This window comes from Zootermopsis nevadensis, unplaced genomic scaffold, assembly GCF_977971745.1.
Source record: "Zootermopsis nevadensis isolate Lab colony 2312 unplaced genomic scaffold, Znev_1.0 Znev_ptg000020l, whole genome shotgun sequence".
Taxonomy (NCBI): domain Eukaryota; kingdom Metazoa; phylum Arthropoda; class Insecta; order Blattodea; family Termopsidae; genus Zootermopsis; species Zootermopsis nevadensis.
Window position 1 is genome coordinate 18,502,883 of NW_028259152.1, and position 15,411 is coordinate 18,518,293.

Here is a 15,411-nt window from a genome sequence, read left to right on the forward strand (position 1 = left end):
GAACGTGAGGCCAGCAGCCATCAAGCCAGCTTAGGCTCTCTGGAGCTGTTAAGCCACGGATTATTATTATTAAGCACACAGATAAGGGAAATGCGTGCGCATCATCCAGAACGTGTGGGGGTAAACGAGCCCTAATGAAACCATTTCTACATTTCCGTGTCAGTAGTCAATATATGAATAAACCCTGACGTCATAGTTATGCATACTGCAGCTCCGTTAGGCTTGCTATTTGCATTGGCAACACTGTTTCGTGATTCTTCGGCCTGTACAGTGACTCCCTCGTGTTTGTGTGACGAAGTGCCTTTTAAAATGCGCTGTGAGCTTTATTTATCTGGAATTCTATTCGGAAACGACACACTAGTGCATACAGGACTCCGTTTGAACTGTTCCGGTACATCTACTATCTGCAGCGATGCATTCAAGACTCTTCCTTGCAGGGATTGTTTACATGACATTTACTTGGAACGCAACAACGTAAGTGTCATAGAACCAGATGCCTTTCGCGGCTTGCAACAGTTGGACGTTGCTTGCGTAAACAATAACGAGATTGGAGAATTACATCACAGCACTTTTCAGCACAACCCGAGACTTAAGAGGTTAGACATCAGCTTCAACAGACTTAGGTTCCTACATCCTGACACGTTTGTGCATATGAAGTCCTTTTATTTTTTGAACGTAAGTTTTAATATGCTGGTCTTGAACGATAACCTACTCAATTCCGAATATATAAACATTCTGGATGCTGGTCACTGTAATCGAATGAGAGACAGCAGTTGGAACGTGCTCAACAATAGAGTGTTCAGTGGACTACCCAATTTGACCAAACTTGTACTCGAAGGAAACGGGATACAGTCGCTTTCATCAGACACGTTCTCGCGCAACCCACGACTGGTGACACTGAACCTGAAGAACAACGGACTGAAAGTCTTGCCACATGCAGTGTTGAGCCACTCGCACAGCATCAAACACTTACACCTCTCAGACAATCCGTTGGTGTGTGACTGCGACATGAAACGATTTTCAGCGTGGTGCTTGAACCACGGTGTCCGCCTGGACGAAGTTTCATGCGACACGCCACGGGCAAGTTGGAAATTACTGGAGACGCTTGTTTGCGGCACAGTTCCTTTGTCGTTCACGTTTATGCCGATTACGAACTCGTCGATTTCCGCTACAAGTCCTTCTGTGGGGGAGCCAACAACTTCTCCGAACAGCAACAATTTGACAGCGTCCGTTGCGGCAACTACGCCGGAAAGTAATATTCTTACATCTACAGTTTCCGGCTCCACAGCGGCAAGTTCCGTGTTTTTTGAAGATAAAGAAGAGACCATTTCAAAGAATGGGAGTAATATTGGAAGTCTTGCTCAATCGACAGTGCACTCTACAATGCAAATACGATATAAATACACTCCGAGCTCAAACCTGGCCTTACCAAAGGTTGAACATACGAGATCATTCTTTAACTGGTACGTATTCGGAGCTATCTGCAGCCTGGTGGCCAGTGTTGTGTTAGTGGTTATCACGATCAGACTCTTCAGACGCGCCAACTTGAGGGGCTCGGTGTGCACTACACACTATTTCGCCTTTACATTTTGCAGTCGTTGTACGACGACAAACGATGAAGTGAACGAAAAATGCTCTCCCCTTCCGTGTAATAGCATGGCCAATCTTAATAAAGTTTTGCGACAGAAAACAGAGCTGCAGTATTCAAGTCGTGATGTCACCAGTGTTACAGATGTTAGGTACCAGGTGTCTCCACAACAGCACAGAGAAGTCGCTACGTGCAGATATTCTGGACTTCTAGAAACAAACATTGACACTTTTTCAACAACGGTGCTTAATGAAGGCCATGTCTATGAAGTGATAGACTGATTTCGTAAGGAAAGATGTTACTGGTGTGACGCTGTAATGGGGTGGGATGTCATTTACGTAAAATCAGTTACCTGGTCCAAAATTGATTAGGGTGCCACGTGACTTCCTGTACTGTGCGACAAACTTTAATTATCCTTTGTGAACAATGCACAACGTATGTATTGGACAGATAAGATCGGTCTGTCACAACAGCCTAGAATGCTTGGTCTCTCTGTTACTCGGTAGGTATCCATGATCTGTTAATACTATATTTACAGTTCTTAAAATCTCTGATTAATAAAATAGTTTCAAAAACCAAATTGTTGCGTGGATATCCAGAGCCACAGTTATAAACATTGATACACCTTGTTCAACAACGATAATTATTGTACAGCCACACCTTCTTACCGCCTGTCTGTCTCACCATATTAACGTTGTAACACTGCAACTGGCTGTCTTTTTTTTGTTAAGACCCACAGTACCAACTGCAGAGAGAGAGAAATGAACGGAGCATAAACACCATTAAGTAATTCCACGTCTTGACAAATCAAAACTGCGGTGTTACGTATAAACGACATCAAGAAATAATCATTTGATTTGTTGTTAGAAATGCGGTAGGATACAGGAAGAAGTATGGAGTGACGTCGCAATTGATGGTGGACAAGGTGTATTTGGCTTTCATGATCGAGGCTTTTCATATTTAGGTATGAATTTTAATTTAGAATATTTTGTAAATCAAATATTTTAACAGTTATAATTATAATAATGTACCAGTGATTACATATGGGTTTTTGTTGAATTCGGCCATTTTAACTGCACCGCCCTCCCTAATCAATATATTTCGTAAGTAAATTGGTTATAACACACAAAGTGATTAATAGTGCATCATGTGGTGTAATCTTGTAGCACAGTTCTGCGCTTTCTTTCTAGGTTACGCCGCCACAAAACAAACGCAAGTCGCTTCGGAGAAGGAAGGCCTGCAGGAGTAGTCGGCTGTCATTGCTCTTCAGTGTCTTGACTTCCTGAAGGGAAACACCGGTATCATACTTTTCTCCTTTATCATGTACATTGAATCTGAAATTATATATTTTATTCATATTAATAATGCGCAAAGTTAACTGGTACGGGCGTATATCTGGAGGTTCGTCCAGGGCGCCAAATACCCTTTCCCCGGCCGTACATTCTGCTGTAGACTTACCTTCCAGGGAAGAAATCTTATCGAAGACCATGTTTGATTGTACACCTATTCCTAGATTTACGACCGTAATTCATTCAATGAATACTATTCGTAAGGTGAAAATTTGTAAATCGAAAATGAAACTCCCATAAATCTGATTTCAGACACTCAGAAAATCACCCAGTATTTTTCCTTCGTATGTTGGAACACTGTACAATCATAAAGAAAACAGTATTACTTTTGTACTGGTAATTACCTATTTAACCCTGTGAAACACTACTGAAGTATTAAATCAAACATTTTTAGTTGTACAGCAGTTACTGTTACAGTTTAAACATCAGAACTTACGGAAAGGAAGAATAAACAATTGTCTTTGTTGAAACGTATAAAGAAACAAAAGAAATTGATAACATTTTTTTTAACAAGTTAAAATTAAGGTTTTAAGAAAGTGAAGGTGGTTATGATGAGAGGTGAGGGAATTGAGTTAGCCCCTCATTTTTCATATGGTACATCTGCCTGTGGAATTGTACATGCTGCTGTATTCCTCCTGCATAATGCTTCCGAAGGTTCGTTGTAGGGAAAACTCGTAAAGCGAGGGATAAGTGTACTTTATGGTAGATAAAATTAGCTCCTAATGTTGGCGACACCGGCAGATATTAAGATGGCGGTAGTTGTTTGAGGGGTTATGTACTGTTTCAGGAGGACAAAAATTTGAATAAAGGAATTACGTAATTGTATCATGGCCTGTGCATTGATTGTAAGAACTGTGTTTAGATCTTCATGTGTAGGAGAAGTGATGAGAGCTAAATCTTCATCAAATTTAGGAAAGGCATGCAATAGAATGATTTGGAATGATTGTCCAAAATTTGCGAAACGCGAAGGGCGTATATGGAAGGAAGACGTACCAAAACCAGGAAATGGACGGTCATTTCGCCGTATTGTTCATTACCCGGAGGAGTACACAGTACAACCGTTAAACGTAACAAATTTGGCTGGCAGAGATCCGGTAACAGGTAACCTGTCTGATGAACTTTAACAAAATACTCCTGGCTAACCCTTTTCAGCCCCGCACGTGAAAACCCTCCATTTCCCCATTATTATCGACAAATTTTTCTAATGTTATAGAGACGAAGTTGGCAGAATAGGGCTTTTGTCACCAAATAGTACCCCATTTTAACTACACAATTTAAATGTGATTTACTTTGCCATTATGGTCGTATGGAGTAATTTTCTGGGGAAATTCGACTGACAGCAAACACATTTTTCAGTCCAAAAGAAAGTAGTCAGTTATGGCATGTGCGAAACAGTCACTATTGTAAATAAATATTTAAGGAATTAAATATACAGACTGATAAAGTAGAACACAGCTGCCACTTCATGGCTCAAACTACATGGAAATACAAACTTTGAGATGTAGGATTTGAGGTTCTTGGTGGTGAATACAAAGATGGCTGTCATTTGGGTTGTAGCACTATGTAGTCTGGTAGAAGTTTTTCATCCTTTTAAAGGTCCTTGCTTCCTCCATCAAAAGGGCAATCTGATGATGGAGGAAGCAAGGACCTCTGAAATGATAAACTTCTACCAGACTATAGCACAGAAGAAGCCATGTTCAAACTTTGACATGGCTACATATGGGTGCAAACTCAGATTTGATGTTCTTGTAAGATGTTTATATTTCACCTGAGCCTGAATTGCAGAAACTGAAATTTAGTCATGTAAAGTAAGTTTAAGGGAAGATGTCTGTTTGTCATATTGAAATTTGAGGTTCTAATTTGGTGAAGATGTCAGTTGTCATCTTCCTCAGCACATACATACATTCCTCTGAAATGTTTGTAACCATGTACTAGATCATGCCATTGGAGACTACCCTAAAATTGTACTCTGCACGTTCCTGTAATTTACAGTACCAACATGGCAACCAAACAGACTTGTGAGGTGTGATCAACACTAGCAGCATGGCAAAAGATTTTTTGAAAGTGCAGAACGTTGTGAAATCATTTCTTTGTTTTATGTGAAATTACAACATGGTGGTTGAATAAAAAATACATTTCATAATGATTCAGCCCTGTGACCACTTGTTAGATTGTGATGTCAGTAGCATCTGTAACTTTTCACCTTTTGCAGAAAATTATTTATTTTGACTTTTTATTTACTATGTTACAAGACCACAGAACAGATTTGAATAGAACCCGTTGGAATATTATTGGTGTTAAGACATTAACAATCGTGCAGCCTGCATTCTGTGTATCCAGACAATGTGGTTAGGGAGTTGACATTATATGAGGAGACCAGAATATTTGCATCAGTTTTAAATGGTTTGATAAAGATACATCATGTGAATGAGTTATCAAATAGTGTATCACCTGTTTGTCTTAAAAGCGGTAAGTCAAATGTATTTTGTAGTGGCATCGTTCCATCTTCTATCAACAGGGCACAACCAGACTCCCTCAGAATTGAATATTTTTTGTGAGATTGTAGTCCCAATTGAGATTAGTATTCGTCCCATATTTCTTAATTAAATTACAAAAACTATGGTGAAAGTGTTTGGTTATGGCTTTCTTTTCCATGAAAATCTGTAATGTATGAATCTGATACATTGCAAACTTCAGAAATCTCTTGCTCTTGAATGGAAGGAGAGGTTTAATTGAAGTTCTGTTATTAATAATCATTTTGTGGTTACATAAAGGTAAAAGAGGCCATCCCAGTATGCTCATGCGCACGTACACATGTTTTTATGATGTCTGAATGCAGTTTTTGTTCTGTCAAGGCCGAGTTGTTGCCAAAGGAATTGGTGGAGGGATCAAACACAAGTACCACTGGATAGCTTGGATTAGGGAAGGTCCAAAGGAAGGAGAACCCTTAGAAGAGAGGGTGATCCAGATCATGGATGATGGCTGCAGGACAGCCAAAATAGCGCTTGTAGCAGGAGGTGATGAATTGAAGTATATTCTCGCAACAGAAAACATGAAGGCGGGTGATATTATCAAGACTTCAGCGCACATACCAAGAATTCCAGGTTAGTGATATCTGTAGTGTATGAAGTCTGACAAATAGCATTTACTGAGTGACATTCATTTTCAAAGTACTTGCTCTCTGACTTAATGTGCATACTCTGTCTCTGTCATACATGGAAGCATTTCATGAAATAATTTCCAAAAAAATTCTCTCAGTGCTGCTGCTTCTGCATTGCCCATAATGTCTTCAAGTGATTCCAAATGGCACCCTTTCAAAAATATGTTTTAGGGCTTAACCAGGTGTTCCAAAACCCGCATTTGCTTTGTGGCCATAAATTGCTTTGCCAGTAGCACTGTGTTTGAAGCCATGTTGCCACATTACAATGCGATCGCTTTCGTATTTACCTCGCATACTGACCCAGGGTTGTCTGCTTGCTTGCAGCTGTAGTGGGCATAGCATAGAAAGAAGCTGTTGGAACAACTTTCTTTGCAAGTTAGATTCCCTCAGCTGTAGCTAAGGTACTTTCTTGTTTAAATTATCCGTGCCAATCTTACCTCAAGTCGTAATTTAACAATAAAGTAAAATTCATTACATATGCAGTGTGGCAAAGTTGTAAAAACTAATTAAAGGTGTACGATGAAATAGGCACCTTTTCTTCCCGGGCAGAAGTATAAGAAATATTTAGAGACAAGTAGGATTTGAAGGTTTCATGGCGGTGAGTATGAATTGGTGGGTCCCTGTCAGCACAGCATGGCACGTCCTCAGGTTGCAGACAGAGGAACAGCCTCCAGTCTGTTAGCTGCGAATATATTGAATAAACGATCGCGGACGAGGGGTGGACCTCCAGCTTGGGGGTTGGGCGTGAGGCTAACAACCTTTCACCATAAAGAACAGCATTGTTATGCAAAAGTTACCAAAGCCTCAGACCAGGACAGACCTTTGGCACGACTGTGGCAATTAAAAAAGGATATGAGATTTGGAACATGGAATGTTAGGAGTCTCTGAAATTAGAGAATTGTAAGTTGGAATTAGTGGGAGTGCAGGAGGTGCAATGTGAGGGAGGGTGGACATGATCCCAGTGGAAAATTTTGAATTTTTCTATGGAAAGGGAAATGACAGTCATCAGTTAGGGACAGGTTTTTTGTTCGTAGCAGAATTAGGGCAGCAGTAAAGAGAGTAGAATTTTTTTGTGACCGGTTGTCATACGTAATTCTGGAAGGATGTTTGTGCAAAATTATTGTAATTAATGTTCATGCCCCAACTGAGGACAAAAGCTGTGATATCAAGGATAGCATTTATGAGGGATTGGAATGACTATTTGATACATTTGGCAAGTATCACATGAAATTCTGCTAGGAAATTTAAATGCAAAAAGTTAGGAGTGAGGGTATTTTCAAATCCACAATAGATAACGAGAGTCTGCATGCACTTAGCATTGATAACGGTGTTAGAGCAATAAACATTGCTACATCAAAAGTTTTAATTGTAAAAAGTACAAAATTTCCACACCGTGACATTCATAAATACACTTTGACTCGTCCAGATGTTAGCACACACAATCAAATAGATCATGTGTTAGTAGATAACAGAAGGCGGACAAATGTAATTGAGGTGAGGTCATTCAGAGGAGCAGATTGTGACACTGACCATTATCTGGTAGTGGCAAGAGTGAGGGAGCGGCTTTCATTAAGCTGGCAAACTAAGCAAAATTTAGACACAGAAAGATTTGATTTGAAAAAATTAAGTGAGGGAGAGGCGAAGGAACAATATCAAGTTGAAATCTCGAATAGGTTTCAGATTTTAGTGACAGATAAAGATAATGAAAGTGTGGACATCAACAGGGAGTGGGAAAATGTCAGAAACTGCATCAAAATTTCAGCAAAAGAGAAACTAGGATACTACAGGAGAAAGCAAAATAAACCGTGGTTTGATCAAGAATGTTCAAAATTAATAGATCGAAGGAAGCAAACAAAATTTCAATGGTTGCAGGACCCAAACAAAACAAATGCGGATAATCTATGTAACGTGAGACGTGAGGCTAGTAGAACCTTTAGGAACAAGAAAAAGGAATACCTCAAGGACAAAATTATTTAACTTCAGACAAATGGTAAGGACAAAAATATCAGAGACCTGTACAGAGCCATTAATAATTTCAAGAAAGGATATCAACCTGAGACCAATTTGGTAAAGGATGATAATGGCAATTTGCTTGCAGATCCAATCAAAATTTTGAATAGGTTGAAACATTTCTTTAACCAGCTTTTAAATGTTCATGAGACAGATTTAAATACATACAGCTGAATTGTTAGTGCCAGTGCCTCTTGTATATTTTAAAAATCATTTGTTATAAACTATACTTCTTGGCTGTTGAGTGACTGGTAATAGGTTTTCTCTGCGTCTCACAGCACTTTATTATGTCATAAGTTGTCTCCCTTTTTGCACTGTGAAGTACATTGCTACTTCTATGCAGCATTGCTGTTTCACTGATCACTACAAATTATTACATTTTTTTTGGCAGGGGGGGGCAGTGTATGCAGGGTCCTTTAATGTCTTTTCTCCCCACATTCCCTTGAGCTGGTGCTCGACTTTTTGGCAGCTACAATAAAATGAAGGACGTTAAATATCTTCTTTCTATATTAGACACTTCCCTTCAGTTTAATTATTTAGAACTATATAAGTCTGTATTTATCTTGACAGTACGAGGAAATGAAGGTGATGCGTATCCGCTTGGAGCTTTGCCAATGGGAACAAGGGTGAATTGTATCGAGCGCTTTCCAGGGCAGGGGGGCCGATATGTTCATGCAGCTGGCACATTTGCCACAGTGATACGGCACGTTGGAGACCGTGTTATTGTTCAGATGCCCACAAAACATGAACTCTCTTTCTCTCAAGAATGCATGGCTGTTATTGGTGAGTATTGAAGTTAACTAAGAAGTTTGATGCCACAGCTATGACAGCTCGTTTAAAACAAGTCTGTTTTAACATCATTATCCATCTGTGCTTCATTAAACAGAAAAATATTTTCCTTCTTGACATGGAAATCTAATGGGTTTAAATCCAGAGAATTCACTGCCATTCTGTGGATTTGACAAATTTTGGACAGTTGGCAGATAGAAATTTATGGGTAAACTTGGCTCTGTGAGATGGTATATTGTCTTGCACTAATATATCTTCCCTGCCATACTAATCCCGACACTGATGTAGTTTATGCAAGTCCTCTACATAAACGTCAGTATAGATTTATGAAAAATAATTTTTTTCTCATTATGGGAAACTCCACAAGATACCGTAATCATGATACAGTCTGGATGGGGTCCTATTCTACATCACTTTCAATAAAGAAATATGGTTGAAAGATGAATAAAATATACCCATTTGTAACATTTGTTAAGGAATTTTTTTTGTAACATATCAGTCGAACTGTTGAAATATATTTTTATACACAAACTTAATTATATTTTATGCAGTTCACATTAGTTTTATTCGTATCTGTTGAGCTTTTCATTTCTACCATTGTTTAAGAAAATATTTTTTCCACCGCCTGATATTGCACTTTTCTCCTGTTTCCATCATTCCATCTATTCTCCTCCCCCAACAAGGCTGTGGTCCATTTATCCATCCAAACTTCATTTTTGTTTGGTGTGTTCGTATACCTCATCTGATTTTTTGCACGTGGCTTTCTTATCACCCTGATGATGGTAGCAGTAAGCGTCTCATAAATGTTTGTCAGTTTCTGTGAGGCTGTATAGTGCAGCATCCCAAAAGTCATCTTATTATTGATTAATTAGTTTTGCAACAGTTTATTTGTATTTACAATAAATGAATATCAAATTGAGTGTGTATGAAAAATGAAATGCATTTGCGAAATGCAGATACTGTGTTAGCATACATCTTTTTGCTCTTATTTTTTAGTCAGGGGCATAAAAGTTTTGTAAGTATTGTGAATTTTTCTCTGTGTTCTTGCTGTGGTTAGTGCCACTCCCATTTTGAGGTTCTCCTCTCACATTTGCCTTTCCAGGGTTTTTATTTCAAAATTTACTAATAAGTGTGACTAATTTGAAGCCAGGAATTAAATATTGAATGTTAAATTTTTGTGTAGGGAGACTATCTAATGTAATGCACAACAAGACTCCAATTGGAAGTCCTCAGAGACTGCGTGAGCTTGGGTACAGACCAAGATCAGGATTGTGGCAGCGCAAATCTGGAAGACATGGCCGCAAGATACGTCCCTTGCCTCCGGTCCGTGTCTTGGACAAACCTCCTCCAGAAAGACCAGAGCCTATTGTATTGAGTTTGCCAGAACAATAAAGTTGTTAATAGTTATGCTCAGAGTTTGAGGACAGTCAGGGCGTAATACTGTGGTCTGGGGTGTTTACAGATATTCAGATTTGGAACATACCTGCATAATTTGGTGAACAGTGTCGTCTCACAGTGAGCCATTTTAGAAATGTTAGAGTGTATCTGGTTCAGTGGATTAACTGCTTCCCTCATTAATTTTCTTCTGAAAATATTATCCAAAATATCACATTGTTTTATTTCACATTTAGAATTTTCCTGAATAATGAAATTATTGATTTTGTGTTTTGCTGCAGAATATTTAATCACTCTTATGATGATTATTTCCCCAAGTTATCACTGGATTTCTTTTAATTGTCTGTAAAATTAACTTCTTTAGAATCACAACGTAGCGATGTCACTGGAGGTATCATGTGAACATATGTTAAGCATATAGATTTCTACTCGCGCATGCTGTGGTACAAAAATATAAAAACACATTTGGCCGAAGAAAGTACAGTACTCTGTCATTTACGTGCATCAGCAGTCTCTTATACGTATTTTCTTCATGACCCAAATTAACTCGGTTTGGTAATGACGGGGAAGAAAAATTATTATCTCAGATTAATTCAAATTAATATTTTTTTGTGAAAATCATGAACCCGATATATCTCGGGATAATCAGGGAAGCAGCTCATAAAAGACTTAATTTATGTTTCACCTGCTTTGCTAAATTGCGAAAGCACTATTTTGTGTGAAGAGCCCAGGCTTATGGTGTCATCATGGTCACAAGGCCGGCTCGTCAATAACGGGTTCGTCGTTTGACGTGTTTCCGCGAAACGTGGTATGCTATTAGAGGTCAACTTGTGTGCAAACGTCGGTGTTAATGACCTGGCTGCCTTGCAAACCGTCGAAGTGGCAGCATCCTGAACTGAAATTTTGTCTGGTGACATGTCTTTGAAAAGTTTGCTAGCGTGTCACACTTAGAGCCTGCTGCACACTGGACGCAGCCTAGCACAGCACAGATCGTCCTAGCAGAGACAGTTTCCTGTGCCTGCATCTCAGGTCCACATCTTGATCGCAGTCGAGTGTGGGGTTTTGTCAAGGTGCTGATAAATTCAAAATGAATATATCGAAAGCAGTGCTGCTGGATTTTCCAAGTTCTGGATATGGATCAGAAAATATGCAAAATATGTTGTGAAGAGAAAGATGTCTTCCTATCGAAAGAATGTGACATAGTAAATTTCTGTTTTCGTCAGAGCTCTCAAGCAGTCAATTTAGCAACTATTTTTAGCTGAACAGAGACAGATTTGATGAGTTGCACCAGCAGATTGAATTAGATGCCATGGAAAAAGAATGTAATGCTCAACAGCCCACTGAAAGAAACAAAAAGCATGTTTTGTGTTTAAGGTAAGAGCTTTTTATTCATGTTTCACGTAAGAAAGATTCTGATAATAAAAATTACAAAATGTAAAATTTAGTCAAACCTTTTATTATCTCTGCAAGAGATCACGCAGAGCATGTGTAAACACTAACATGTACATTAGCCTTAATGGAAGTTCCTCAGGTGTGTGTTTAAGATTCATTATAGTGACTGACTGCGGACTGGACGACCAGGCTTCGATCCCTCTAGCCTCTGCGCCGAGACTGACTCTGGTGCCCACCCTGTCTCCCATCCAATGGGTACCAGGCTCCTTTCCTGGCGGTTAAAGCACAACCGGGGCGTGATGCTGACCACTCATCCCAATGTATTGCTGAGTTTAAGGAAGAGTGGGATCTATACTACTCTCCCTCTAGGTGCCTACATGGTGTACAGCAGGACAGCTTTACTTTTTACAAACAGGTGTGTACTCAGAAATGAACTCAGTTAACTTTATGTGAAGCCACTTCACTTTCAGATGTGAGAAGTAGCGGGTGATCACAAAGGAACGTAACACTGCCACAGCGATACAGAAAACAAATGCGGCCAACTCAAAACTTCACACCCACACCATTCAGTAGAAAAACTGTAAGTTTCGTTTCAAATGACTGGTGATTGTTGTTGTTGTTGCCTGCCTCCAGTACTTTTTGAAATGGCTACCCCACAACACATTAGTTGGTGTGTTCTGCAGTTCGCTAAGAAAGAGTCTGTAATAGTCGTGCATTTTGGACCCCGGAGCCAAGTATCCTTTCCAAGGTTGAGGCAGCGAATCACGACTGCTGCCATCACTAGGGACAATCTGCACAAAGTTTGGGATGGATGGAATGTCGAAGGTGGCAGAGCGATGAATGCCTCACTGCCTTGACAATGGAGGCACCAAGGATGTCAGAAATGCCGGTAAACTTCTGCAGGACCGCACGGCGCAACGACCCAGAAGACGGCCGTCTTCAGACTCGCCGCTGCGAAAACCTCAAATTCTTCATCCAAATCTGTCCAGCAGTTGTTCATTTTAATCTTGCTGACGGACAAACACGCAGGGAGACGCAGTGCAGTTGTTATTCAAGGTCACTTGCATCTTTACGGTTCTTGGCCGAGTAACCATTCCCAGCAAGAGAAGAAGGACCCAAGCTCATTTATTTGTGTTGGTATCATTGATTGCAGGTAATTGAAAAATACGGTTTTAGGATTGCTCCCAAAAGCGTGAAGTCCGCAGCAAATTCAATCCAAAATCACTTAGCAGTTCTTGAATTGATTCCTGTGCATCCTGTAAAGTGATCTCTACATTTGCTACGGGTAATAAGATGGAAACCACTTTGAAAATAGTGAGAGCGGTAACCGGCGAAATACGGTCTGCGTGCAGAATTATCTCGGAGTTATCTACCAAAAATAAACTTCACAGTTAATTGGTAAAGAGTTCAACTTTCTAGCGATTGCTGAGAATTTAACAACAAGACATTTCTTTATTACTGTAATTCAAAGTTGAAAATCTGTTTGATTTTATTTTTCTGTCCCTGACGTAACATAGTTTAATATGTTTCACTTTTATTCTCATGCAACGGCTGAATTATTTTCTTCTGAAAATGTGGGTTTCCATGGAAACGGTACTCATCTTGCTGTTTAAGAGAAATGTTTTAAGGCGTCGTGCTCGCTGGATGCCATGTTTCCAGTCATAACAAAGTAGAGACATCTTTTATGAATGCGCTTGATAATATTGCTTAAGTCTGGGTTCTGGAACCTCTTTTCAGGATGGTTCCTCATGACTACTGTTGTCATAATAAATATTTAAGTATTAAAGTCTCTGAGTTGAAAGTTTGAACAAACTACGATACAATATTATGCCTCATTGAGTTTTTTAATCTCTGTCCACATTTTGCTGGAAATGACCTGTGTAGTTGATACTCATGAAAATGTTCGGCCGAATCAGAGGTTCATAGAATAAAAACCAGATTTAACAGAAGACAGGTTTCAGTTGACAAGAAAAGATTTCCTTCTGACGCCGCGTGGTCTCGCAGGTGGATGGACGCCGACGTTTTTGGGAAGACGCTGGTGCCAACAGTGGCACTGATGAGTGCTAGAGCGAGTCAAGGAGCAACTGACTGCAAGGATTGACATTGACCTCTGGTCGCATTCGTGGTGTGAAGAACGCCTTCGGAATATCAGTGTACTCCGACGAGTACGCTTTTCCTGTCGCATCTTCAGTTGTAAACGTAAGTTAATTTTGTGATATTTACATTTTGTTCACGCACTAGACTCGCCATGGATATTATTAAAAATGAGATTTGTAATTGAAGGACTCCGTGTCGATATGTCAGTCGTATTTGAGATTACGAAGGAGCTGAGCGGCACTTTGGATGTTGACCTGACCTACGCTTGCCGAGGAATGTCGTCATTATTCTCAACGACTCGCATTAATTACGACAGAAGGAGATGTCTCTCCGATTGCTCCGGCCTCCTGTAGTACCTCAAGGTCCGCGAACCTTCGGCCTTGCGCTAACCTCAGTAAGATGCCGGCACTGAATGTACCAAAAGAAATGCACTTTCGGATTTAGAACATAACCTGAAGCAAACCTGTCCGAAGCGAAACACCTTTGGCTTTTGCCTAGCGGTAGGTCAGGCCGTGGGCGTGGGTCTATTTCGTGATGGCCCCGGGCCGAATACACCACAAAGAAAGCTTAAAATTTGGCCATAGAATAGAAGTTACCCGTTTGTTGTGGTTTAGACCTAACTGACGCAAAGTGCAGTTTTTCGGGGGCTGTGCCCCACACATCGCTGCGTCAGTGAATTTCGAAAGCCCTGTCCTGCGTCACTTAGGTACAAGCTCCGTAAGTTTCGAGCCAAGAGTAAATCGGTCTTTTATTTAATATTTTCAATATTTGAACTATTCGATCTAGGGGCACGTATTCCTAGGACTATTTTTAGCACGTGTCAGCAGAACTAAGCCCTTTGAGTCGAAACTCTCAGTCAGTGCTCGTGTGTTATCGGCGAGGAATAGAATAATCTCCAGTTCCTCGTGAACGCGAAGACACTTCGACCGCAACACTTGCAGCTTCCGGACGTGGCTGCAGGCAGCCAGCTGACCTCGAGGTCGGGCATGCGTACTCCGTCTGTGCCGTTAAATAAGTAATGTGTTCGTCTGGCCGAGGTTAGGGACCAGAGTTCGACTGTCGTGAGCGTCGGGTTCCACAGAAGCTGGTGAATTGCTTGTCTGAGTGAGCGTGCAGTATCGTCTCTTGCTCCGACGTGGTCCGGGGCCTGTGTCGCCCGCCTTAGGTCGTTTTCTGCTGTAACTCGAACCGAGAACCTACTGTCGTGCGTCTGGACATTGTCCTTATCCAGGAGCGAGTTCCGACAGTGGAAGCTGAATCTCGTTCTCTCAGTGCAGAAAGAGGGCTGCAAAGTAGGGCGCCATGACAGAGACTGGGGTTGTTTATTTACCAGCGAAATCATCGCTTGCTTATTAATTCGCTGTACCCGCGGGGGAAATCAAACAAATATTTGCTCACGTGCAACGTTCTCTTTTCCGATGTTGTTATTTGCTTTAGAAAGTTTCTGCAGCGTCTGTGATAGGCTTTGTTGTGAACGACGTGGAAGAAAGCTGTCGTGGCCTGCTTTAAGGTGTCTTAACTTCCTATAACGACTGAGGATACTCACGAGATCAAATGCAGTAGAAACAGCTAAATTATTGGGCTCTGTCCGTCGTCGGCGTTTCGGAAGCTGGATCTGCTTCCGTCCTCAG

The 15,411-nt window shown here is 40.5% G+C and overlaps 2 protein-coding genes across 5 annotated transcripts; both read left to right on the forward strand.

Moving 5' to 3' along the window:
- Positions 1 to 14: 14 nt before the first annotated feature.
- Positions 15 to 2,938, forward strand: LOC147873327 (uncharacterized). 4 transcript variants are annotated; one of them, XM_087352097.1, is made up of 3 exons: positions 15 to 2,090; positions 2,320 to 2,552; positions 2,779 to 2,938. In XM_087352097.1, exon 1 carries the CDS (start codon positions 199 to 201, stop codon positions 1,867 to 1,869), a length of 1,671 nt encoding a protein of 556 aa, XP_087208223.1. In that variant the 5' UTR covers positions 15 to 198; the 3' UTR covers positions 1,870 to 2,090; positions 2,320 to 2,552; positions 2,779 to 2,938. The 4 variants fall into 4 exon arrangements, with proteins under 4 accessions (XP_087208223.1, XP_087208224.1, XP_087208222.1 ...); XM_087352098.1 differs by having other exon boundaries at positions 2,456 to 2,552; XM_087352096.1 differs by having other exon boundaries at positions 15 to 2,552.
- A 725-nt stretch (positions 2,939 to 3,663) lies between these two features.
- mRpL2 (mitochondrial ribosomal protein L2) lies at positions 3,664 to 11,735 on the forward strand. Its single transcript, XM_022069722.2, has 4 exons — positions 3,664 to 4,038; positions 5,793 to 6,041; positions 8,678 to 8,890; positions 10,080 to 11,735. Exons 1-4 carry the CDS (start codon positions 3,765 to 3,767, stop codon positions 10,286 to 10,288), a joined length of 945 nt encoding a protein of 314 aa, XP_021925414.1. The 5' UTR covers positions 3,664 to 3,764; the 3' UTR covers positions 10,289 to 11,735.
- The last annotated feature ends 3,676 nt before the right edge of the window (positions 11,736 to 15,411 follow it).

Excerpts from the sequence above, each read along its gene's own strand:
- LOC147873327 (XM_087352096.1), top strand. The coding sequence starts at position 199 with ATGCATACTGCAGCTCCGTTAGGCTTGCTATTTGCATTGGCAACACTG.
- mRpL2 (XM_022069722.2), top strand. The coding sequence starts at position 3,765 with ATGGCCTGTGCATTGATTGTAAGAACTGTGTTTAGATCTTCATGTGTA. Across the intron at positions 4,039-5,792 it reads TGGCAGAGATCCGGTAACAG|GCCGAGTTGTTGCCAAAGGA; the intron begins GTAACCTGTCTG and ends TGTTCTGTCAAG. Across the intron at positions 6,042-8,677 it reads GCACATACCAAGAATTCCAG|TACGAGGAAATGAAGGTGAT; the intron begins GTTAGTGATATC and ends TTATCTTGACAG.